Source organism: Melanotaenia boesemani, chromosome 1, assembly GCF_017639745.1.
Source record: "Melanotaenia boesemani isolate fMelBoe1 chromosome 1, fMelBoe1.pri, whole genome shotgun sequence".
Classification (NCBI taxonomy): domain Eukaryota; kingdom Metazoa; phylum Chordata; class Actinopteri; order Atheriniformes; family Melanotaeniidae; genus Melanotaenia; species Melanotaenia boesemani.
In genome coordinates, this window is record NC_055682.1 from 331,792 (window position 1) to 358,853 (window position 27,062).

General features: G+C 46.5%; 2 protein-coding genes and 1 long non-coding RNA gene across 5 annotated transcripts in view; 1 reads left to right on the forward strand and 2 right to left on the reverse strand.

The window, feature by feature from the left end:
• LOC121639658 (vacuolar protein sorting-associated protein 13C-like) overlaps positions 1 to 4,559 on the reverse strand; it is a 271,744-nt gene extending 267,185 nt beyond the window's left edge. The window contains 2 exon segments of the mRNA XM_041985039.1: positions 2,503 to 2,546; positions 4,362 to 4,559. Coding sequence (XP_041840973.1) covers positions 2,503 to 2,546; positions 4,362 to 4,461 — 144 coding nt within the window. The 5' untranslated portion in view covers positions 4,462 to 4,559.
• LOC121639674 (agouti related neuropeptide) overlaps positions 3,782 to 27,062 on the forward strand; it is a 57,145-nt gene continuing 33,864 nt past the window's right edge. Inside the window, exons 1-2 of one of the 3 annotated variants that reach the window (XM_041985073.1) lie at positions 3,782 to 3,846; positions 8,005 to 8,105. In XM_041985073.1, coding sequence (XP_041841007.1) covers positions 8,059 to 8,105 — 47 coding nt within the window. In that variant the 5' untranslated portion in view covers positions 3,782 to 3,846; positions 8,005 to 8,058. Of the gene's footprint in view, positions 3,847 to 4,520; positions 4,586 to 7,943; positions 8,106 to 8,347; positions 8,399 to 27,062 lie in introns of those variants that run through there. The other 2 variants (XM_041985064.1, XM_041985083.1) reach the window with 2 other exon arrangements.
• LOC121639701 lies at positions 12,421 to 12,855 on the reverse strand. The gene is made up of 3 exons (XR_006010242.1): positions 12,836 to 12,855; positions 12,664 to 12,666; positions 12,421 to 12,504 (listed from the first exon to the last, which is right to left on the reverse strand). It is a non-coding gene; the product is annotated as an uncharacterized LOC121639701 (long non-coding RNA).

Consider the following 27,062-nt stretch of genomic DNA (forward strand, 5'->3'; position numbering starts at 1 on the left):
GTCTGCAGTAGCAAAGCTCCGTCGCTGTTCACAGAAAACCGTTTTCCTCTCCCTTCATCAGAACATCTCAGAGTCACGAAAAACAATTTCACACGATAACGTTAGCTATTAGCAGTAGCATGGTACCACTTCTCGGCATAAAAGACAGACTTACGTATCAATCTGTACCTCATCACCTGACGGGGCACTCGAACTTGTGCAAGATGACGACATTTTCACATTTATGGCTCTCCGCAGCTTACGTCTTTACCGGTGAGCTTCCGGAGAGCATGGGTGTGTCCCAAACCGCACACTTCTATACTTCCAACACTACATTTAAGTGCTTAGTGCGCTGACACAGAAATTTCATTAAAAACTCTGAAAGCACTGAAAGTACCCGGATGCTGCCCTAAACTCGGCCATAAATCTAGTGAGAAACGATGGACACTACACGCACTAAACGGACGCCATCTTGCTGACGTAGAGGAAGGGGAGGGACTTTCAACCAGTTTTTCAGAGCTGCCAGCCACCGACTCAGCGGTACCGATGCAGGCGGAGGCTGTTTTCTACTGTTGTAAGTATGAAGTTATTTGATCATAATTCTAATATAAACTGCAGCATGCTTCTTATCTCTTCTATCCCTGATGACAGTTATGGATCTGATCATTTGTTGGAGGCTGCAGTAGAGTTAGCAACGTAAATGTTAGCAGTTTTACAGCCGATTTCGTGGATGTAGATGGGCTATAAGTGTTAAAAATGATTAATGCTATAGGTTCCGTATGTTTATTCATGATTGTTGAACCTCCGGATTAAGCACTGCGGGGTCTCTGGCTTAAACGAAATGGTCCTTAATCTGAAAACTGATTAGGAAACACCGCTGGTTAGAGAACCGGCCCGTTTCCATGGTAACACTGATGAAGCCGTAGCTGATTGTACATCACTTTAGATAAGCGTCTGCAAAGTACCCATAAAGTACATATATATATATTAATGTTTGGTTTTATATAAACTGCCATTGTGTGTTCACCGTAGGTCACTGTGGCATCAAACCACTGAGCCAGCAGTGGCACTGAGGCGTTTACCACCTGCAGGTTAGGACGCTGCTGTGGAGAAGAGGAGGCGGTAAGAGAGAAATGTTTTAATAAAAATTTTAAATAAAATGTTTTCTGCATCCCTGTTTTAGCCTCTTCATGACTGCGTTTCATATTTTAAATGATGGTTTCTAGTATAATCGGTTTCCTGTTGCAGACGTGAACGTATCAGTGTAAACACCAATAAAAAAAGATGTATAATGTAACATACTTTAATTCAGTTAAGATATCTTTGCTTATTTAAAAGCTGTTTTTTAGTGTTTTAAATTGCACTTTATACTAACAAGTATGGGGGAGACATGCAAAGACACATGAACGTGTGCTGATGGTTTCTATTGTTATCTACTCTAGATTAATACAGTGGAGGCCACGGTTCTTTGTTTCACTAATGAGGCCTTTTAAAAGGCATTTAATAGCATAAAAGTATGATGACATGCAAACACGTATGTTAACGTGATTTTGGATTTTGGAAGAAAAAAAAAGTATATTAACGGAGCGGTGCTGCTAAGCTGGTACGTCACTACCGGTAAGTTCAGAACGTTAGAGCTCAGTTTGGATCAGGATGGACCCACGATGGTGTCACTACAGAAGGTAGAGCTTAGTGCGAACTACACACTACCTACACACTACCTTCCAGTGCACATGTAAGTGCGCGGTTTGAGACACACTCCATGACTCATTGCTTGCCTTACATTAGCGTCCCTCTAGATGGGAGTAATTCTTACACACTGGGGCTGTAAAAGATCGATGGTTTGAAAGCGGAATTTGGATTGTTTTTATTGACAGAAATGAGGTTTGAAAGTGGAGCTCTGGCCTGTTTTATTGTATACTTGAGTTGTTCCTTAAAAATTTCTAAATAAATAGGTAACTGTAATTTCCTCCATTTCCTCTCTGCTCTTTCTTAACGTCATCATTTCGGTTTGGTGGTATGGGTTTAGATTTGATCATTTTAGTTCTCAGTGGAGCTGCAGCGTCGATGACTGACTCCAGTTTCCTCGTAAAAGGATCTACAATAAAATCAGACAATGCAGGTAAAATCTGAGCAGGAATTCGGTTTAAAATGTTAATAAATCGCAGAAACTTCAGAATTTATTAACCGTTTCCCTCACAGTTCTCACCGAGGCCTCCTGCTGGATGAAACTGGTAAAAACAAATACGGGACGGAGGCTTTCGTAGGAGTTTTTTTTGCTGGACTGTAGATTCCTTCATGTTTTTAATTTAGTTCCTTGTTCATACAGATAGTGAAAAAGGACAGAATGTTATTATTCTTATTTATCTATGTCTGCTAGTCATTTCTTTCTTTCTTTGATTAAAACATTAATAAAATAAAAGTGATGTAGTTATGCAAATATAATTGTGAAACACTTGGATCCAGGCCGGGGCATGAACCTGGACCAGGAGCAGCAGAATGGAGGTGATGTTCAGGACTTACCAGAGCATTTTCCCTGACCTTCAGGTTCTCCAGGACCACATTTCCTGCAGAGACACCAGAGATTGAGTCACAACCAGAATCTGTCAGATCTGAAAACACTGATGGTGCACAGACAAAACCTACAGAGCTGGCCGTTAGACGTGAAGAGGGTGCGGTTCTTCCAGGAAAGCGCTAACAGCGCTAATTAACACGAGAACACGTAGCTGATGCGCCGCGGGAGCCTTATGACAACGGTAGCTCTGGCAGTTCTAGGCTGGGTTAACACTGCAGGGCACGATGGTCAATTCGGATTTTTTTGTGAAATCCGATTTTTTTTAAGAGTCTGTTCATATTTCAAATTAAATGCGACTTGTATGTGATCTCCTGTATGAACCTTATGAGCACCAACAGTGTCCGGCATGCGTAGAAGACACGAGGACGTGACATTGAGTGTGCGTGTGACGTCTTCATGTTTGCGGAAGTAAACATGGACGTAACAGCAGAGCTTAAGTTGCAATCTTTAATTTATTATCCAACTGTAACCAGCAAAGTTCCGATGGCATCATTTTAAGGAGGAGAGTCAGATTTTTGGCCATGACATTTTGTGGAGCAGCAGCAACGTCTGTACAGAGAAACGTGGGTGAGGAGTCGCAGCCCGGAGTGGTGGAGGTGTGACCCTTTACAGATAAGAGTTTATAAACAATCATGTGTACCACGTGTAGGTCGGATTAATGCGACCTGGCCGTTCGGACTGAAGTCAAATGGCAAAAAATCAGATATGTGTCGCATGTAGGACCACATATCCAAGCAACCTGGGTCGCATTTGAAAAAATCAGATGTGTTGTTCAGACTGTCATGAAAAGATCAGATACAGGTCACACAGGGGCAAAAAATCGGATTTGGGTCCCTTCAGCCTGCAGAGTGAACATAGCCCTCCTGTTGTTAAGGGAAACCTTGTCCTTCCCTCTGGTGCAGCACACACCCACAGCCAGCAGATGGCGCTCTTTGACCGTGTCAAATGTTTCTACACAGCTGTAGATTTCAGGCTGTGGTGTCAAAGTTGACTCGATGTTTCATGAGGCCTCAGTTCCACCATCCCCAACTGAAGACGCTCATATGATCCGGTTCTAAACCTGTTTCACATGAATGGGCTTCCTGTTTACCTACAACCTGTAACACGCGCGCACTCACAGTAATGATGGTTGTTTCTGCTCCACGTTTAACACTTATAAGAAATAACTGTGTGCGCGCGCGTGTGGACCTGATAAGCTCCCTGGTACTGGTCTTAACAGTCAAAACTGACTCGGTTTCATACTGAAAACTGCGAACGGATCTTATCTGTGTTCGGACAGAACAACCTGTGCAGTTGAGTCGCGGTTTGTTTGTTTGTTTGTTTGTTTACCAGGTGATGGAGCCAATGACGCTCTGCAAGGAAGAGGTTTCTACAGAACCTTCTTCAGATATCAGCTAATTTCATGCACACGCTGTTGGTTCCGGTAACGCGCAGCATCAAGTGGTCTTGTGAGTCCAAACGGATCTTCGTGAATCAGTCTTTAATTCGGGGAACATCTCATTGACTGTCAGAACCTTTAACGACAAAAACCTGACATTAATTAGTAGAATAACGCGACCACTTCCGGTCCCGTTTTGATGCACGAGCAGCAGTTTAAAATGAAGATTTAGTCGGAACTGAAGCTGGTTTCTGGTTGAGATTATAGCCGAATTCTACGTCCAGTTCTGATGCCCAAATTTTAAAGGTTCTGACACATTTTGTTGGTTTGTTTGTCTTTAAGGAGATGCGCGAGCTTAAAGTGGGATTTTTCTGAACAGAGTCCGGTCTGCGTCTCACCGCAGCAGCTGTTAGCTAGCAGCGAGCTCACCTCCCCAGATACCGATCTTCAGCTGAGACTTGTCCAAATTCTCCACATAGTCCCCGATGAACCTGTTTAGCAGGTCGCTGACCAAAGACTCGAAGACCATGGCTGAAAGATCAGGGAACGACCCGCTTAGGGTCACCGATGATCTGCACCTTAGTTCCGGTTCACAGGATTGGTGAGGTCTGGGATCGATTAGGGATGTCTGAGTGAGAGCACGGCTCAGTCAGGTGAGAGTGAGTCAGTGACCTGTTTTACTATCAGACCACTGTGTGTGCTTCAGAAAATAAACAGTAATACTGTCCACGCGTACAGTACAGTGACACATGCACGAGCAGAATAATATCTGATCAGACTCAACCAATCAATCTTCATTTATAATGGATTGTTCAAACAAAAGGATTTGAAACACAGAATGTTTCATTGAAAATGATAAAAAGTGCTCTCAGAGATGTCTGATGGTTCTCCAGGTATCTGCTGGAGCCGTCACCTTCCAGGTGTTCTCCAGCTCTTCCTTGAGTCCTTAGTATTTCTCCACTTCCACTGTTGTGCCTGAACTGGTTCATACTCTGGGTGAAGGTGAACGGAACCTTCTGTATTTCTGCCTGATGAAAGTTATTGAGCGCGCTCATTCTGCTGTTAGTGAACGCCGTTCTCTCACAACTGAACTTTCTTCCAAAGAGTTCCAAATTTCCATGGAGCCTTCCAGACTAAATCCTGACTAAAACTGACCATAAACAGGCCTTAATATATAGATGAAAAACACCAGATCTGGCAACGCCACCTCCATATAGCTGCACCGTGCATGTGTCATCAGATTGCAAAACATGGAGGCAAAATCCAATGAAGGCAGCAGCTCCACCTCTACCTCCATGATCCCTACACCGTCTTCGTACGATCACTTAAATTATTTTTTATGACAACAGGAAAATGCCGTATTCTGACAGAAATAGCTCGCAGTAAAATATTGGGAAAAAGACCTCTGAACTAGTCCACTTTTAGAACTATGAACTTGGTTCAACTATTTGAATTATGAACTATGAACTAGTTCATTTTAAAATGTGTGAACTGAACTTTGAACTAGTTCACGTAGAAGCTGAACTTTCCCGACACTGTCCAGCTCAGTGCTTCGTCCCCTCAGGCCATCTTCCTGATGTATTCATGGAGCCTGGCTGTTTCATCTTGGATAGCGGCCCTGATGCTCACTAGTCCTCGGCCTCCCTCTTTGTGCTTAGCGTAGAGCCTCTGGAGTCCGGATTTGGGGTGGAACCCTCCATGCGTGGTGAACAGCTTCCATGTTTAACATCTGTGGTCTGAACGTCCTCCTTTGGTCAGCTTATTATCCCAGCTGGGTATCTGATCACTGGCAGGTCATCGCTGTTAGTTACCCGGATCTTGTTCTTGCCATTGAGCTGACTTCTCAGAACCTTCCTTACTCGTTGCAGATATGTGGCTGTGGCAGCTTTTCTTGTGGCTTCTTCATGGTTGCCCTTTGCTTGTGGTATGCCAAGGTACTTGTAGCTCTCCTCAGCATCTGTTATTCTGCCCTCTGGGAGTGAAGGCTCTCTGTATGGACCATCTTCCCTCATTTTGTTACTATCTGGCCACATTTCTCCAGTCCGAATGACATTCTGATTCCCTGCTGTAAATCCTGGTGGTGTGGATCAGTGAGTCCATGTTTCACTCTTAGCGTACAGCTGGATGTCATCCATGTAGGGGAGGTGACTGATGGCGGCCCCATTCCTGAGTCAGCAGCCAGTCTTGTTGATTAATTGGCTGAGGGGGTTCAGGCAGGGACAGAGCATCTCCATGGTATGTACCACATTTGATGGAGACTTGTGCAGTTGGCTTGAAGTTGGCCTCCAGGGTGGCCTGCCACAGCCTATTGAGTTTCTACGAATTAATGATCCTTAGCTGCTTACCTTTATTCTTCCGAACCGATCCTCAAGACTCCACGACCTGGTCTCAAGACTCCACAACCTGGTCCTCAAGACTCCACGACCTGGTCTCAAGACTCCACGACCTGGTCCTCAAGACTCCACGACCTGATCCTCAAGACTCCACGACCTAGTCCTCAAGACTCCACGGCCTGGTCCTCAAGACTCCACGACCTGATCCTCAAGACTCCACGACCTAGTCCTCAAGACTCCACGACCTGGTCCTCAAGACTCCACGACCTGGTCCTCAAGACTCCACGACCTAGTCCTCAAGACTCCACGACCTGGTTCTCAAGACTCCACGACCTAGTCCTCAAGACTCCACGACCTAGTCCTCAAGACTCCACGACCTGGTCTCAAGACTCCACGACCTAGTCCTCAAGACTCCACGACCTGGTCCTCAAGACTCCACGACCTGGTCTCAAGACTCCACGACCTGGTCTCAAGACTCCACGACCTGGTCTCAACACTCCACGACCTGGTCCTCAAGACTCCACGACCTGGTCCTCAAGACTCCACGACCTGGTCTCAGGTCAACACGCCTGCAATAGACCAGATTAGATCAGATTTTAAATCTGTTTTTGCATGAATATATTAAGGTTAACCAGTTATTGGGTTACTGGGTTAACTGGTTCATGGTCATAGATAAACAGAACCAGCCACCTCTGCTCTGAACTTCAGTGTTTATCTGCTGGTCACCTGTTCAACAACCTGTCACCACGGCAACAGCCCAGCATAAACAGGAAGTGCGTGCTCTCAGTAAACATGTCCATTACGCCGGTTTCCTGCTGATTGGCTGTAATCAGCGGTCGTATTAAGCTGCAGCTGCAGGACGTCTCGTATCATTTGTTCTGTGATGTCATCGGCGTGTCACCGTTCAGCGAAGCGGCCATGTTAGCAGGCAGAGGATGAGGAGGACGAAGGCTCTGATGAAGCAGCTGATTGGCACTAATGGAAGGAAGCAGCTGATGTGATGTTCTCCAATCAGAACCTCATTACTGACTTCTAAATGAACACTGTGTGACTCACCACAGAGACAAAAACCAGCTTCAGTCTGTCTGTGGTCACGTCCTCACAACCAGAACCTGGTCCTGGTGTGAGGGAGGAAACGTGATCCGGATCCAGAATCTCTGGTTTCTGTCCAGAAAAGAATTTAAATGTTTCTCCTCATTTCTAACCGACTGACTCCAACAACTGATAAAGATCTCCTGGTTCTGAACTGGAACGGGTCTGATCTGGTTCTAAAGTGGAACAGGTCCAGTCTGGTTCACATGTCTGCTCTTCCACCTGAGCTACATCCGTCCCCGTTGTCACCTCCATCTCCACAGAACCAGGTCCACGTTGTTCTGAACCCAGCACACGAAGTTGCATGGTTCTAGCCAGTCTGGTCTAGTCCAGTCTGGTTCAGTCCAGTTTGGTCCAGTCTGGTTCAGTCCAGTCAGGTTTAGTCCAGTCTGGTCCAGTCTGGTTCAGTCCATTCAGGTCCAGTCTGGTCCAGTCCAGTCAGGTCCAGTCTGGGCCGGTCCAGTTGGTTTAGTCCAGTTTGATCAATAATTTATCAATTATTAATCAGTTCAATCATCAGTTTCTGGAGCTGAAAATGTTTCGGTCGATTAGAAACCTGAGATTAAATGGTTGTTTTTTCTCTGAGGTGGAAAAATGATAATAGAAAACAACCTGATGACATCACACACCCCTCCCTCTCTGTAAAGATGACCCCGCCCACCCAGCAGGTCACGTGACCTCCTTCCTGTCGGGGGTCTTAAATGCCGAAGTGCGGCTTCGGAGAGGGAACAGCTGGAATCCCAGACAGGTGAGTCAGCTTCATTTATGATCCTGATCATTGATCACTGATCAATGGAACTGTTTTAATATTATTTTTGTTCAGGAACTGAATCAGTTTGATGACTCAAAAACATTCTTGATGAATTCATTCATGTTTAATTTTCCATTGACTGATTATTGATTGGAGAGGTTCAAGAGGTTCAAGCTGATAGAGCTGATAAAGGAAACAACTCTAGACAGAACCAGAACCCGGCTCAGGGAGGACAGCCACCGACCTGGACCGGCCCTTTGAGCCCCCTGTTCATGCATCCACAGCTGTTTGTACGTGCAGATGTGCATGAATGAAATAATTTACAGAACCTTGGGTTTCATTTCTAAAGCTGCCGTAGGTACAAACGAGGCCTGAAAGTGGCAGGGTGAGAGGTGGGTCTGATCTTCCTCCTCCGGTTGTAGACACACTCTGACGGTGGGAGGAAAGTCTGTCTTCTGCCTCCACATTGAGGTCCGACCAGGTCTTTTTATCAGCTGCACCAGGGTGGAGGTCATCTGTATAAATAGTTCACACTGCCTGACATGAAACATGTAGCAAACAGGGCGTAACAGTACGTGTATCCGTATTCGGATTTTTCGGTTCAGAACAGATGCCGTGCACTATGCTAGCGGAAGGTATGGCTAGTGACAGTTTTAAGGAGAAACTGGAGCCCGAAGACCCTCTTCTGTAGGTAAAATCTCCTGTTTGGGAGCAGTCTGGCTTCCCGGTGAAGGATGTAAATGGACAAAGACAAGACGAAAGCGGCCTGTCGGTGTTACAGGGAGCCATGTTGGAGATCCGTTCTCCCTGCAGCCCCGCCCCCTTCACATGTGGATGGAAGCATGCTATCTCTAAAAACCCATTCTGGATGAACTGTGCAAAAATAGTTTCTATTTTAAAGAGCAGTAAAAAGGACTTACTTTTCTTTGTATTTTTAGACAACGTTAGTCTTTCATGATAAATACTGTAAAGTAAATACATGTAAAATGGTTGAAGAGTTTTTCCTCTGAATAGACATTATCTGAAAATGTCAAGCATGTTACAGCCTTGCAACCAATCATATGTTGCTTTTGTTTTACAGCATACATGCAATTATAGTTTTACTTTGAAAAGAAAACATTTAACTGTAAACTAAATTCATTGGACATGTTTGTGTAAATTATCTTTATTTTTCTCTTGAAACTCCTCCTTCTATGTGCGGATAGTGTCCATTAAAGAAAAGGTGTGGGGGGCATAACTCTACTTATCCCATTTTATTATTTTTTAAGAATATTTTATTGGAGAATTTACTACAAGCAGTTTCCTTTGTTGCTTTTGGCTTCATTTTAGATACCATTAAACATGTTCTTGTTTATACCAAAGTTACACCCTATCGCAGACCCGGATAGAGCACTCCACCCTTTTCCAACAGAACCACATCATCCGCAAAGAGCAGAGACCCAATCCTGAGGACACCAAACCGGATCCCCTCAACACCCCGGCTGCTCCTAGAAATTCTGTCCATAAAAGTTATGAACAGAATCGGTGACAGAGGACAGCCTTGGCGGAGTCCAACCCGCACTGGAAACGTTTCTGATTTACTGCCGGCGATGTGGACCAAGCTCTGACACCGGTCGTACAGGGACCGGACAGCTCGTACAAGGGGGTCCGGCACTCCCTACTCCCGGAGTACAAGTCCACCACTTGTCCAACACATGTGGACTGGTTGGGCAAACTCCCATGACCCCTCCAAGACCCTGACGAGGGTGTAGAGCTGGTCCACTGTTCCACGACCGGGACGAAAACCACACTGCTCCTTCTCAATCCGAGGTTCGACTATCTGACAAACCCTCCTCTCCAGCATCCCTGAATAGACCTTACCAGGGAGGCTGAGGAGTGTGATCCCCCTGTAGTTGGAGCACACCCTCCGGTCCCCCTTTCTGAAGAGGGGGACCACCACCCCAGTCTGCCAGTCCAGAGGGACTGTCCCCAATGTCCACGTGATGCTGCAGAGGCGTGTCAGCCAAGACAGCCCTACAGCATCCAGAGCCTTAAGGAACTCTGGGTGGACCTCATCCACCCTAGAGGCCCTACCACCGAGGAGCTTTTTAACCACATCAGCGACCTCAGCCCCAGAGATGGGAGAGCCAGCACCAGCTACCCCAGACTCTGCTTCCTCATCGGAAGACGTGTTGGTGGGATTTAGGAGGTCTTCGAAGTATTCCCTCCACCACCTCACAATGTCCTGAGCCGAGGTCAGCAGCCCTCCATCCTCACTGTAAGGCAAGGCAAAGCAAGCTTATTTCTACATCACATTGCATGTAGAAGACAATTCAAAGCACTTTACATAAAACATTAAAAGCATCACAGCGGGCAGCAGGAAGCAAGTGCATTAAAAACAAACTAAAAAAATAATTCAATAAATAAAAAAAGAAAGAAAAAGCTAAAATAAACTGGATAAAAAGCCAGAATTAAAATTCCAGTTTGGGGAATTAACAGTTGTTCTGATAAAAGGCAGCAAATAGAAAAGTTTTAACTCTGATGTAAAATTGCTGAGTCAGCAGACCTGCAGGTTTCTGGGAGTTTGTTCCACATGTGAGGAGCATAAAAGCTGAACGCTGCCTCTCCATGTTTAGTTCTGACTCTGGGAACAGAAAGTAGACCTGACCCTGATGACCTGAGGAATCAAGTTGGACGATAACCAACCAGAAGATCCTGAATGGATTCTGGTCCTAAACCATTCAGGTCTTTGTAAACTAACAGCAGGAAGCCAGTGTAAAGATCTAAGGACTGGAGTTCTAGGATCTACTTTCCTGGTCCTAGTGAGGACCGGAGTTCTAGGATCTACTTTCCTGGTCTTAATGAGGACCGGAGGTCTAGGATCTACTTTCCTGGTCTTAGCGAGGACCAGAGGTCTAGGATCTACTTTCCTGGTCTTAGCGAGGACCGGAGGTCTAGGATCTACTTTCCTGGTCTTAGTGAGGACTGGAGTTCTAGGATCTACTTTCCTGGTCTTAGGGAAAACTGGAGTTCTAGGATCTACTTTTCTGGTCTTAGTGAGGACTGGAGTTCTAGGATCTACCTTCCTGGTCTTAGTGAGGACCAGAGTTTTAGGACCTACTTTCCTGGTCTTAGTGAGGACTGGAGTTCTAGGATCTACTTTCCTGGTCTTAGTGAGGACTGGAGTTCTAGGATCTACCTTCCTGGTCTTAGTGAGGACTGGAGGTCTAGGATCTACCTTCCTGGTCTTAGTGAGGACTGGAGGTCTAGGATCTACCTTCCTGGTCTTAGTGAGGACTGGAGTTCTAGGATCTACTTTCCTGGTCTTAGTGAGGACTGGAGTTCTAGGATCTACCTTCCTGGTCTTAGTGAGGACTGGAGGTCTAGGATCTACTTTCCTGGTCTTAGTGAGGACTGGAGGTCTAGGATCTACTTTCCTGGTCTTAGTGAGGACTGGAGTACCAGGATCTATGTTCCTGGTCTTAGTGAGAACTGGAGCAGCAGCGTTCTGGACTAACTGCAGGTGTCTGATGGACTTTTTAGGGAGACCTGTGAGGACAGCATGACAGTAGTCCAGTCTACTAAAGATAAGTGTGGACCAGTTTTTCTAAATCCTGCTGACTCATCAGTCCTTTAATCCTCCAGATGTTGTTTAAGTGATAACAGGCCGACTTCACAGTTGTCTTAATATAACTGCTAAAATCCAGGTCTGAGTCCAGGACTACTCCCAGGTCTGAGTCCAGGACTGCTCCCAGGTTTCTGGCTTGGTTGGTAGTTTTGAACTTTGCTGTTTGAAGCTGAGAACTGTCTTTTAATTTTTCTTCTTTGGCTCCAAAAACTATTATTTCAGTTTAGTCTTCATTTAACTGAAGGAAGTTCTGGCCCATCCGATCTTTAACCTGATCCATGCAGTTGATCAGAGTCTGGATCGGACTGTAGTCTCCTGGTGAGATGGTTATGTAGTTGTGTGTGTCATCAGCATCAGTGGTAACACGTTTAGTTGTTACTACAACAAAATTTACACAGTGTTGACGAAGCCCTGCTTTCTCCTCCTGAGCCGCCAGATGGTGGACCAGAATCTACTAAATCTGAAATGATCTTCATCAACCCTCCTCACTCCACCGCCCATATTGAAGACAGTCTCGGTCCTCTCTCCTCTAACATCACCCCCTCTGCCAGAAGCCTAGGTGTTATACTTGATTCCAATCTTAATTTTCATCTTCACATGAAAAAAGTCAGCCAGTCCTGTTTCCTTCACCTCCGCACCATCAGTAAAATCAAACCTGTCCTCTCCCGGCCCGATTTAGAAAAAGTTATCAATGCTCTAATTTTCTCCAGACTCGACTACTGCAACTCCCTCCTCTCCGGTCTTGACAATAAATCCTCTCTCTCCTCCAACTTGTTGAAAACGCAGCAGCTCGGCTTCTCACTGGTTTTAGTAGAAGACAACATATGACCCTGTTTTAGCCTCGCTGCACTGGCTCCCTGTACGTTTTAGAATTGATTTTAAAGTTTTACTGATTACTTTTAAAGCTTGTTTAGGTGTGGCACCCGGCTACATGACAGAGTTACTGACACCCTACGAGCCTCCCCGCAGCCTTAGATCCTCAGGCAGGTCCCTTTTAGCTGTGCCAGGGTCCAAACTCAAGACCAGAGGTGACCGAGCTTTTTCCATCCGAGCCCCTCGACTCTGGAACGACCTGCCTGAGGAAATAAGGCTGGCACCATCAGTTCATCTTTTAAGTCACTTCTTAAAACACACTTTTATCACCTTGTTTTTTTTTATAACATTTTTATTAGGGTCCGAGCCATACAAAGTATGGCGAGGCCCTATTGTTCCTGAAATGTTTATTATTATACTTCTCCTAAGCGCTTTGAGGCCTAATTTGACCCCCTAAACACCCATGAAAAGTTGTGAAACTTGGCACACACATCAAGCCCGGTGAAAATCGCGACATTCTAAGGTCCGCATACACTTCAATACAAAATTGGCTCAACAGCACCACCTACACACCCCAAAAATCCCCAAATGAATGGGGTCCCAAAACTCTACTTCGACGTAGGAACACGAAACTCGGCACACACGTGTACCACCCCGACTGGAGCAAAAAAGTCAATGAAACACCTGTTGCCATGAAAACGGTGTGCCCGCCATCTTGGCGTGTGCGGCCATTTTTGGCCATTTTTCTGCACTTTACACACATCGTATTTGAACGAACTAGTCTGAGGGGATTCGTGCGATTGACTCCAAACTTGGTGGAAAGCTTCCTGACAAGTTGGGGACCAAACACTATTCAAATCTTTCTAATAGCAGAAAGCGTGTTACCGTGGCAACCGACGGAAAATGACCTTCTCTCCATGAAACAAGGTTCGCTCATATCTCCATAGAAATAGATGGGATCTGCACCAAACTTTACAGTATTCATACGTGTAACACCCCAAGTCCAGCAAAGAAGTCATTCGAACACCTGTTGCCATGGCAACGGGGTGCCCGCCATCTTGGATTTCATTGACATTTGAACGAACTAGTCTGAGGGGATTCGTGCCACTGACTCCAAACTAGGTGGGAAGCTTCCTGACAAGTTGGGGACCAAACGCTATTCAAATCTTTCTAATAGCAGAAAGCGTGTTACCGTGGCAACCGACGGAAAATGACCTTGCCAAGAAACACGGTTTGCTCATATCTCCATAGGAAAACATGGGAACTTCAAGAAAGTTCAAAGTATTCATATGTGTAACACCCCAAGTCCAGCAAAGAAGTCAATTGAACACCTGTTGCCATGACAACCGACGGAAAATGACCTTCTCGCCATGAAACACGGTTTGCTCATATCTCCATAGGAATACATGGGAACTGCACCAAACTTGACAGGATTCATACAGGTTGGGTCCTTAACGCATTACACCACCTGTTGCCATGGCAACCGACGGAAAATGACCTTCTCGCCATGAAACACGGTTTGGTCATATCTCCATAGAAATAGAAATACTCCACCAAAGTTCACAGTATTCATACCTGTGACACCCCAAGTCCAGCAAAGAAGTCAATCGAACACCTGTTGCCATGGCAACGGGGTGCCCGCCATCTTGGATTTCATTGACATTTGAACAAACTAGTCCGAGGGGATTCGTGCGACTCACTTGGTGGGAACCTTCTTGAGAAGTTGGGGACCAAACGCTATTCAAATCTTTCTAATAGCAGAAAGCATGTTACCGTGGCAACCGACGGAAAATGACCTTCTCGCCATGAACCACAATATTCAAGTCCAGCAAAGAAGTCAATCGAACAGTTGTTGCCATGGCAACGGGGTGGCCGCCATCTTGGATTTCACTGTCATTTGAACGAACTAGTCTGGGGGGATTCGTGCGACAGACTCCAAACTTGGTGGGAAGCTTCCTGACAAGTTGGGGACCAAACGCTCCTCAAATCTTTCTAATAGGAGAAAGCGTGTAACCGTGGCAACCGATGGAAAATGACCATCTCGCCATGAAACACGGTTTGCTGATATCTCCATAGGAGCACATGGGAACTGCACCAAACTTAACAGTATTCATAAACGTTGGGTCCTTAACGTGTTATACCACCTGTTGTCATGGCAACATCGGGTGGCGGGGTCCAGGCCGCTTGGACCCGATGGATGCCGCTTGCGGCTTTAATTAGGGTCCGAGCCATACGAAGTATGGCAAGGCCCTATTGTGGTTGAAATGTTTATTCTCCTCCGTTCTTCTAAGCGCTTCGACCCCAAATATGACCCCCTAAACACCCATGAAAAGTTGTGAAACTTGGCACACACGTCAAGCTCGGCGTAACTCGGATATGATAAGGTCCGCATACACTTCAATGCAAAAACGGCTCAACAGCGCCACCTACAGTCACCAAAAATCACCACATGAATGGGGCCCCGGAAGTCTACTTCAACGTAGGAAGACAAAACTCGCCACACACGTGCACCACCCCGAGATGACCAAAAAACTCAATGTAACACCTGTCGCCATGGCAACGGGGCGCCCGCCATCTTGGCGTGTGCGGCCATTTTTTTCCCATTTTTTGCACTTTACACACATCGTATTTGAACGAACTAGTCTGAGGGGATTCGTGCGACTGACTCCAAACTTGGTGGGAAGCTTACTGAGAAGTTGGGGACCAAACGCTCCTCAAATTTTTCTAATAGGAAGAAGCGTGTAACCGTGGCAACCGACGGAAGAATGCCCTCGCCATGAAACACGGTTTGCTTATATCTCCATAGGAATACGTGGGATCTGCACCAAACTTGACAGTATTCATACTTGTTGGGTCCTTAACGCATTACACCACCTGTTGTCATGGCGACATCGGGTGGCGGGGTCCAGGCAGCTCGGACCCGATGGATGCCGCTTGCGGCTTTAATTAGGGTCCGAGCCATACAAAGTATGGCGGGGCCCTATTGTTTCTGCTATGTTTATTATTCTCGTTCTCCTAAGCGCTTTGACCCCAAATTTGACCCCCTAAACACCCATGAAAAGTTGTGAAACTTGGCACAGACGTCACGTCCGGCGTAACTCGGATATTATAAGGTCCGCATACACTTCAATGCAAAATTGGCTCAACAGCGCCACCTACAGTCACCAAAAATCACCACATGAATGGGGCCCCGGAAGTCTACTTCAACGTAGGAAGACAAAACTCGGCACACACGTGCACCACCCCGAGTTGACCAAAAAACTCAAAGTAACACCTGTCGCCATGGCAACAGGGCGCCCGCCATCTTGGCGTGTTCGGCCATTTTTTTGCCATTTTTTGCACTTTACACACATCGTATTTGAACGAACTAGTCTGAGGGGATTCGTGCGATGGACTCCAAACTTGGTGGGAAGCTTCCTGACAAGTTGGGGACCAAAAATTGTTCAAATCTTTCTAATAGCAGGAAACGTGTTACCGTGGCAACCGACGGAAAACAGCCTTCTCGCCATGAAACACGGTTTGCTCATATCTCCATAGAAATAGATGGGAACTGCACCAAACTTGACAGGATTCATACGTGTGACACCCCAAGTCCAGCAAAGAAGTCAATAGAACACCTGTTGCCATGGCAACGGGGTGCCCGCCATCTTGGATTTAACTGCCATTTTAACGAACTAGTCTGAGGGGATTCGTGCGACTGACTTCAAACTTGGTGGGAAGCTTCCTGACAAGTTGGGGACCAAACGCTCCTCAAATCTTTCTAATAGGAAAAAGCGTGTAACCGTGGCAACCGACGGAAAAATGCCCTCGCCATGAAACACGGTTTGCTTATATCTCCATAGGAATACGTGGGATCTGCACCAAACTTGACAGGATTCATACTTGTGACACCCCAACTCCGGCATTGATGTCAATAGAACACCTGTTGCCATGGCAACGCACTGCCCGCCATCTTGGATTTCCCTCCCATTTGAACGAACTAGTGTGAGGGGATTCGTGCGACTGAGTCCAAACTTGGTGGGAACCTTCCTGACAAGTTGGGGACCAAACGCTCCTCAAATCTTTCTAATAGGAAAAAGCGTGTAACCGTGGCAACTGACCAAAAATGCCCTCGCCATGAAACACGGTTTGCTTATATCTCCATAGGAATACGTGGGATCTGCACCAAACTTGACAGGATTCATACTTCTGACAACCCAAGTCCAGCATTGATGTCAATCGAACACCTGTTGCCATAGCAACAGGGTGCCCGCCATCTTGGATTTCACTGCCATTTGAACAAACTAGTCTGAGGGGATTCGTGCGACTGACTCCAAACTTGGTGTGAAGCTTCCTGGCAAGTTGGGGACCAAACGCTCCTCTAATCTTTCTAATACAAAAAAACATTACAGCACCTGTTGTCATGGCGACATCGGGTGGCGGGGTCCAGGCAGCTCGGACCCGATGGATGCCGCTTGCGGCTTTAATTAGGGTCCGAGCCATACGAAGTATGGAAGGACCCTATTGTTTTCCAAATGTTTATTAGGGTCCGAGCCATACAAAGTATGGCAAGGCCCTATTGTTTCTGCTATGTTTATTATTATACTTCTCCTCCTAAGCGCTTCGACCCCTAATTTGACCCCCTAAACACCCATGAAAAGTTGTGAAACTTGGCACACACCTCAAGCCCGGCGAAAATTGCAATATTCTATGGACTGCATACACTTCAATGCAAAAATGGCTCAACAGCGCCACCTAGAAAAAATAAATTACCCCCAATATAATGGGGACACAAACGTCTACTTCGACGCAGGAACACGAAACTTGGCACACACGTGTAACACCCCGAGTCGAGCAAAAAAGTCAATCAAACATCTGTTGTCATGGCAACGGGGTGCCCGCCATCTTGGCGTGTGCGTCCATTTTTTGGCCATTTTTTGCACTTTACACACATTGTATTTGAACGAACTTGTCTGAGGGGATTCGTGCAACTGACTCCAAACTTGGTGGGAAGCTTCCTCACAAGTTGGGGACCAAACGATATTCAAATCTTTCTAATAGCAGAAAGCGTGTTACCGTGGCAACCGACGGAAAATGACCTTCTCGCCATGAAACACGGTTTGCTCATATCTCCACAGGAATACGTGGGAACTGCACCAAACTTGACAGGATTCATACTTGTTGGGTCCTTAACGCGTTACACCACCTGTTGTCATGGCAACATCGGGTGGCGGGGTCCAGGCCGCTCGGACCCGATGGATGCCGCTTGCGGCTTTAATTATACTTCTCCTTCTAAGCATTTCGACGCCAAATTTGACCCCCTAAACACCCATGAAAAGTTGTGAAACTTGGCACACACGTCAAGCCCGGCGAAAATCGGATATTATAAAGTCTGCATACACTTCAATGCAAAATTGGCTCAACAGCGCCACCTAGAAATAAAAAATACCCCAAAATGAATGGGGACCCCAACGTCTACTTCGATGTAGGAAGACGAAACTCGGCACACACGTGTAACACCCCAAGTCCAAAAGAAAACTCAATGAAACACCTGTTGCCATGGCAACGGGGTGCCCGCCATCTTGGCGTGTGCGGCCATTTTTTGGCCATTTTTTGCACTTTACACACATCGTATTTGAACGAACTAGTCTGAGGGGATTCGTGCGACTGACTCCAAACTTGGTGGGAAGCTTCCTGACAAGTTGGGGACCAAAAATTGTTCAAATCTTTCTAATAGCAGAAAGCATGTTACCGTGGCAACCGACGGAAAATTACCTTCTCGCCATGAAACACGGTTTGCTCATATCTCCATGTAAATACATGGGATCTGCACCAAACTTGACAGTATTCATACTGGTGAAACCCCGAGTGCAGCAAAGAAGTCAATCGAACAGCTGTTGCCATGACAACGGCGTGCCCGCCATCTTGGATTTCACTGCCATTTGAACGAACTAGTCTGAGGAGATTCGTGCGACTGACTCCAAACTTGGTGGGAACCTTCCTGACAAGTTGGGGAACAAATGCTATTCAAATCTTTCTAATAGGAAAAAGCCTGTAACCGTGGCAACAGACCGAAAAAGCCTCCTCGCCATGAAACACGGTTGGCTCATATCTCCATAGAAATACACGGGATCTTCACCAAACTTCACAGCATTCATACGTGTCCCACCCCAAGTGCAGCAAAGAAGTCAATCGAACACCTGTTGCCATGACAACGGCGTGCCCGCCATCTTGGATTTCACTGCCATTTGAACGAACTAGTCTGAGGAGATTCGTGCGACTGACTCCAAACTTGGTGGGAACGTTCATGACAAGTTGGGGACCAAACGCTATTCAAATCTTTCTAATAGGAGAAAGTGTGTAACCGTGGCAACCGACGGAAAAAGCCTTCTCGCCATGAAACACGGTTTGCTTATATCTCCATAAGAATACGTGGGATCTGCACCAAACTTGACAGGATTCATACTTGTGACAACCCAAGTCCAGCATTGATGTCAATTGAACACCTGTTGCTATGGCAACGGGGTGCCCGCCATCTTGGATTTCACTGCTATTTGAACAAACTAGTCTGAGGGGATTCGTGCGATTGACTCCAAACTTGGTGGGAAGCTTCCTTACTAGTTGGGGATCAAACGCTCCTCAAATCTTTCTAATAGGAAGAAGCGTGTAACCGTGGCAACCGACGGAAGAATGCCCTCGCCATGAAACACGGTTTGCTTATATCTCCATAGGAATACGTGGGATCTGCACCAAACTTGACAGGATTCATACTTGTGACACCCCAAGTCCAGCATTGATGTCAATAGAACACCTGTTGCCATGGCAACGGACTGCCCGCCATCTTGGATTTCACTGTCATTTGAACGAACTAGTCTGAGTGGATTCGTGCGACTGACTCCAAACTTGGTGGGAACCTTCCTGACAAGTTGGGGACCAAATGCTCCTCAAATCTTTCTAATAGGAGAAAACGTGTAACCGTGGCAACCGACGGAAAAAGCCTTCTCGCCATGAAACACGGTTTGCTCATATCTCCACAGGAATAAATGGGAACTGCACCAAACTTGACAGGATTCATACTTGTTGGATCCCTAACGCATTACACCACCTGTTGTCATGGCAACATAGCATGTTAGCTAGCAGAATTAGCATGCAAGTAAAAAATGCTAACTAAGTATATCAACATTTCAGATTTTAAGCTGGGTGTTTTACCATGTTAAATATGATGTGACCAGGTTACCTACCATGCTAGGAAAAGGTTTATGAGACGGGTGGCGGGGTCCAGGCCGCTCGGACCCGATGGATGCCGCTTGCGGCTTTAATTATTATTATTATTCTTCTAAGAACTTTGAGCCCAAATATCACTGCCTAAACACCCATGAAAAGTTGTGAAACTTGGCACACACATCAAGCCCGGTGAAAATTTTGATATTCTCATGTCCGCATACACTTCAATGCAAAAGTGGCTCAACAGCGCCCCCTAGACACCCCAAAAATCCCCAAATGAATGGGGTGCAGAAAGTGTACTTCGACGTAGGAAGACGAAACTCGGCACACACGTCTAACACCCCAACCTGACCAAAAAAGTCAATCAAACACCTGTTACCATGGCAACGGGTTGCCCGCCATCTTGCCGTGTGCGGCCATTTTTTGGCCATTTCTTCCACTTTACACACATCGTATTTGAACAAACTAGTCTGAGGGGATTCGTGCGATTGACTCCAAACTTGGTGGGAAGCTTTTTGACAAGTTGGGGACCAAACGCTATTCAAATCTTTCTAATAGCAGAAAGCGTGTTACCGTGGCAACCGACGCAAAATGACCTTCTCGCCATGAAACACGGTTTGCTCATATCTCCATAGAAATACGTGGGATCTGCACCAAAGTTGACAGGATTCATACTTGTGACACCCCAAGTCCAGCAAAGAAGTCAATCATACACCTGTTTCCATGGCAACGGGGTGCCCGCCATCTTGGATTTCACTGCCATTTGAACAAACTAGTCTGAGGGGATTCGTGCGACTGCCTCCAAACTTGGTGGGAACCTTCCTGACAAGTTGGGGACCAAACGCTATTCGAATCTTTCTAATAGGAGAAAGCGTGTTACCGTGGCAACTGACGGAAAAATGCCTTCTCGCCATGAAACACGGTTTGCTCATATCTCCATAGAAATACGTGGGATCTGCACCAAACTTGACAGTATTCATACGTGTGACACCCCAAGTCCAGCAAAGAAGTCAATCAAACACCTGTTGCCATGGCAACGGGGTGCCCGCCATCTTGGATTTCACTGCCATGTGAGTGAACTAGTCTGAGGAGATTCGTGCCACCGACTCCAAACTTGGTGGGAACGTTCATGACAAGTTGGGGACCAAACGCTATTCAAATCTTTCTAATAGGAGAAAGCGTGTAACCGTGGCAACCGACGGAAAAAGCCTTCTCGCCATGAAAGACGGTTTGCTCATATTTCCACAGAAATAGATGGGATCTGCACCAAACTTGACAGGATTCATACTTGTTGGGTCCCTAACGCATTGCACCACCTGTTCTCATGGCAACATAGCATGTTAGCTAGCAGAATTAGCATGCAAGCAAAAAATGCTAACTAAGTATATCAACATTTCAGATTTTCCGCTGGGTGTTTTACCATGTTAAATATGATGTGACCAGGTTACCTACCATGCTAGGAAAAGGTGTATGAGACGGGTGGCGGGGTCCAGGCCGCTCGGACCCGATGGATGCCGCTTGCGGCTTTAATTAGGGTCCGAGCCATACAAAGTATGGCGGGGCCCTATTGTTTCTGCTATGTTTATTATTCTCGTTCTCCTAAGCGCTTTGACCCCAAATTTGACCCCCTAAACACCCATGAAAAGTTGTGAAACTTGGCACAGACGTCACGTCCGGCGTAACTCGGATATTATAAGGTCCGCATACACTTCAATGCAAAATTGGCTCAACAGCGCCACCTACAGTCACCAAAAATCACCACATGAATGGGGCCCCGGAAGTCTACTTCTACGTAGGAAGACAAAACTCGGCACACACGTGCACCACCCCGAGTTGACCAAAAAACTCAAAGTAACACCTGTCGCCATGGCAACAGGGCGCCCGCCATCTTGGCGTGTTCGGCCATTTTTTTGCCATTTTTTGCACTTTACACACATCGTATTTGAACGAACTAGTCTGAGGGGATTCGTGCGATGGACTCCAAACTTGGTGGGAAGCTTCCTGACAAGTTGGGGACCAAAAATTGTTCAAATCTTTCTAATAGCAGGAAACGTGTTACCGTGGCAACCGACGGAAAACAGCCTTCTCGCCATGAAACACGGTTTGCTCAAATCTCCATAGAAATAGATGGGAACTGCACCAAACTTGACAGGATTCATACGTGTGACACCCCAAGTCCAGCAAAGAAGTCAATAGAACACCTGTTGCCATGGCAACGGGGTGCCCGCCATCTTGGATTTAACTGCCATTTTAACGAACTAGTCTGAGGGGATTCGTGCGACTGACTTCAAACTTGGTGGGAAGCTTCCTGACAAGTTGGGGACCAAACGCTCCTCAAATCTTTCGAATAGGAAAAAGCGTGTAACCGTGGCAACCGACGGAAAAATGCCCTCGCCATGAAACACGCTTTGCTTATATCTCCATAGGAATACGTGGGATCTGCACCAAACTTGACAGGATTCATACTTGTGACACCCCAACTCCGGCATTGATGTCAATAGAACACCTGTTGCCATGGCAACGCACTGCCCGCCATCTTGGATTTCCCTCCCATTTGAACCAACTAGTGTGAGGGGATTCGTGCGACTGAGTCCAAACTTGGTGGGAACCTTCCTGACAAGTTGGGGGCCAAACGCTCCTCAAATCTTTCTAATAGGAAAAAGCGTGTAACCGTGGCAACTGACGAAAAATGCCCTCGCCATGAAACACGGTTTGCTTATATCTCCATAGGAATACGTGGGATCTGCACCAAACTTGCCAGGATTCATACTTCTGACAACCCAAGTCCAGCATTGATGTCAATCGAACACCTGTTGCCATAGCAACAGGGTGCCCGCCATCTTGGATTTCACTGCCATTTGAACAAACTAGTCTGAGGGGATTCGTGCGACTGACTCCAAACTTGGTGTGAAGCTTCCTGGCAAGTTGGGGACCAAACGCTCCTCAAATCTTTCTAATACAAAAAAACATTACAGCACCTGTTGTCATGGCGACATCGGGTGGCGGGGTCCAGGCAGCTCGGACCCGATGGATGCCGCTTGCGGCTTTAATTAGGGTCCGAGCCATACAAAGTATGGCAAGGCCCTATTGTTTCTGCTATGTTTATTATTCTTCTCCTCCTTCTAAGCATTTCGAGGCCAAATTTGACCCCCTAAACACCCATGAAAAGTTGTGAAACTTGGCACACACATCAAGCCCGGTGAAAAATTTTATATTCTAAAGTCCGCATTGACTTCAATGCAAAATTGGCTCAACAGCGCCACCTATGGACACAAAAATTCCCCAAATGAATGGGGTCCCGAACGTCTACTTCAACATAGGAAGACGAAACTTGGCACACACGTGTAACATGCTGAGCCGACCAAAAAATTCAATAGAACACCTGTTGCCATGGCAACGGGGCGCCCGCCATCTTGGCGTGTGCGGCCATTTTTTTGCCATTTTTTGCACTTTACACACATCGTATTTGAACGAACTAGTCTGAGGGGATTCGTGCGACTGACTCCAAACTTGGTGGGAAGCTTCCTGACAAGTTGGGGACCAAAAATTGTTCAAATCTTTCTAATAGCAGAAAGCATGTTACCGTGGCAACCGACGGAAAATGACCTTCTCGCCATGAAACACGGTTTGCTCATATCTCCATGTAAATACATGGGATCTGCACCAAACTTCACAGTATTCATACTGGTGACACCCCAAGTGCAGCAAAGAAGTCAATCGAACAGCTGTTGCCATGACAACGGCGTGCCCGCCATCTTGGATTTCACTGCCATTTGAACGAACTAGTCTGAGGAGATTCGTGCAACTGACTCCACACTTAGTGGGAACCTTCCTGACAAGTTGGGGAACAAACGCTATTCAAATCTTTCTAATAGGAAAAAGCCTGTAACCGTGGCAACAGACCGAAAAAGCCTTCTCGCCATGAAACACGGATTGCTTATATCTCCACAGGAATAAATGGGAACGGCACCAAACTAGACAGTATTCACACACGTTGGGTCCTTAACGCATTACACCACCTGTTGTCAGGGAGACATCGGGTGGCGGGGTCCAGGCAGCTCGGACCCGATGGATGCCGCTTGCGGCTTTAATTAGGGTCCGAGCCATACAAAGTATGGCAAGGCCCTATTGTTCCTGAAATGTTTATTCTCCTCCTCCTCCTCCTCCTAAGCATTTCGGCGCCAAATTTGACCCCCTAAACACCCATGAAAAGTTGTGAAACTTGGCACACACGTCAAGCCCGGCGAAAATCGGATATTATAAGGTCCGCATACTCTTCAATGCAAAATTGGCTCAACAGCGCCACCTACAGTCACCAAAAATCACCACATGAATGGGGCCCAGGAAGTCTACTTCAACGTAGGAAGACGAAACTCGGCACACACGTGTACCACCCCGTGTTGACCAAAAAACTCAATGTAACACCTGTCGCCATGGCAACAGGGTGCCCGCCATCTTGGCGTGTGCGGCCATTTTTTTGCCATTTTTTCCACTTTACACACATCGTATTTGAACGAACTAGTCTGAGGGGATTCGTGCGATTGACTCCAAACTTGGTGGGAAGCTTCCTGACAAGTTGGGGACCAAACGCTATTCAAATCTTTCTAATAGCAGAAAGCATGTTACCGTGGCAACAGACGGAAAAACGCCTTCTCGCCATGAAACACGGTTTGCTCATATCTCCATAGAAATACGTGGGATCTGCACCAAACTTCACAGTATTCATACGTGTGACACCCCAAGTCCAGCAAAGAAGTCAATCAAACACCTGTTGCCATGGCAACGGGGTGGCCGCCATCTTCGATCTCATTGCCATTTGAACGAACTAGTCTGAGGGGAATGGTCCGACCGACTCCAAACTCGGTGGGGACCTTCCTGACAAGTTGGGGACCAAACGCTCCTCACATCTTTCTAATAGCAGAAAGCGTGTTACCGTGGCAACCGACGGAAAATGACCTCGCCAAGAAACACGGTTTGCTCATATCTCCATAGAAATAGATGGGATCTTCAACAAAGTTCACAGGATTCATATGTGTAACACCCCAAGTCCAGCAAAGAAGTCCATTAAACACCTGTTGCCATGGCAACCGACGGAAAAAGCCTTCTCGCCATGAAACACGGTTTGCTCACATCTCCATAGGAATACATGGGAACTGCACCAAACTTGACAGGATTCATACAGGTTGGATCCTTAATGCATTACACCACCTGTTGCCATGGCAACCCACGGAAAATGACCTTCTCGCCATGAAACACGGTTTGCTCATATCTCCATAGAAATATATGGGAGCTGCACCAAACTTCACAGTACTCATACCTGTGACACCCCAAGTCCAGCAAAGAAGTCAATCGAACACCTGTTGCCATGGCAACGGCGTGCCCGCCATCTTGGTTTTCATTGCCATTTGAACGAACTAGTTGGAGGGGACTCGTGCGACTGACTCCAAACTTGGTGGGAACCTTCCTGACAAGTTGGGGACCAAACGCTATTCAAATCTATCTAATAGCAGAAAGCATGTTACCGTGGCAACCGATGGAAAATGACCTTCTCGCCATGAAACACGGTTTGCTCATATCTCCATAGAAATAGATGGGATCTGCACCAAAGTTCACAGTATTCATACGTGTCACACCCCAAGTCCAGCTAATAAGTCAATCGAACACCTGTTGCCATGACAACGGCGTGCCCGCCATCTTGGGTTTCACTGCCATTTGAACGAACTAGTCGGAGGCGATTCCTGCCACCGACCCCATACTTGGTGGGAAGCTTCCTGACAAGTTGGGGACCAAACGCTATTCAAATCTTTCTAATAGCACAAAGCGTGTTACCGTGGCAACCGACAGAAAAACGCCTTCTCGCCATGAAACACGGTTTGCTCATATCTCCATAGGAATACATGGGAACTGCACCAAACTTGACAGGATTCATACTTGTTGGGTCCCTAACGCATTACACCACCTGTTGTCATGGCAACATAGCATGTTAGCTAGCAAATTAGCATTCTATCAAAAAATGCTAACTAAGTATATCAACATTTCAGATTTTCAGCCGGGTGTTTTCCCATGTTACCTTCCATGTTACCAGGTTACCTACCATACTAGGAAAAGGTGTCTGAGACGGGTGGCGGGGTCCAGGCCGCTCGGACCCGATGGATGCCGCTTGCGGCTTTAATTAGGGTCCGAGCCATACAAAGTATGGCAAGGCCCTATTGTTTCTGCTATGTTTATTATTCTCCTTCTCCTCCTAAGCATTTCGACGCCAAATTTGACCCCCTAAACACCCATGAAAAGTTGTGAAACTTGGCACACACGTCAAGCCCGGCGAAAATCGGATATTCTAAGGTCCGCATACTATTCAGTGCAAAATTGGCTCAACGGCGCCACCTACAGTCACCAAAAATCACCACATGAATGGGGAACAGGAAGTCTACTTCAACGTAGGAAGACGAAACTCGGCACACACGTGTACCACCCCGTGTTGACCAAAAAACTCAATGTAACACATGTTGCCATGGCAACGGGGTGCCCGCCATCTTGGCGTGTGCGGCCATTTTTTGGCCATTTTTTCCACTTTACACACATCGTATTTGAACGAACTAGTCTGAGGGGATTCGTGCGATTGACTCCAAAGTTGATGGGAAGCTTCCTGACAAGTTGGGGACCAAACGCTCCTCAAATCTTTCTAATAGCAGAAAGCATGTTACCGTGGCAACAGACGGAAAAACGCCTTCTCGCCATGAAACACGGTTTGCTTATATCTCCATAGAAATAGATGGGATCTCCACCAAACTTCACAGTATTCATACGTGTGACACCCCAAGTACAGCAAAGAAGTCAATCAAACACCTGTTACCATGGCAACGGGTCGCCCGCCATCTTGGATTTCACTGCCATTTGAACGAACTAGTCTGAGGGGAATGGTCCAACCGACTCCAAACTCGGTGGGGACCTTCCTGACAAGTTGGGGACCAAACGCTCCTCAAATCTTTCTAATAGCAGAAAGCGTGTTACCGTGGCAACCGATGGAAAAAGACCTCGCCATTAAACACGGTTTGCTCATATCTCCACAGAAATAGATGGGATCTGCAACAAAGTTGACAGTATTCATACGTGTCACACCCCAAGTCCAGCAAAGAAGTCAATCAAACACCTGTTGCCATGGCAACGGGTCGCCCGCCATCTTGGATTTCACTCACATTTTCACAAACTAGTCTGAGGGGATTCGTGCGACTGACTCCAAACTTGGTGGGAAGCTTCCTGACAAGTTGGGGACCAAACGCTCCTCAAATCTTTCTAATAGGAAAAAGCGTGTAACCGTGGCAACCGACAGA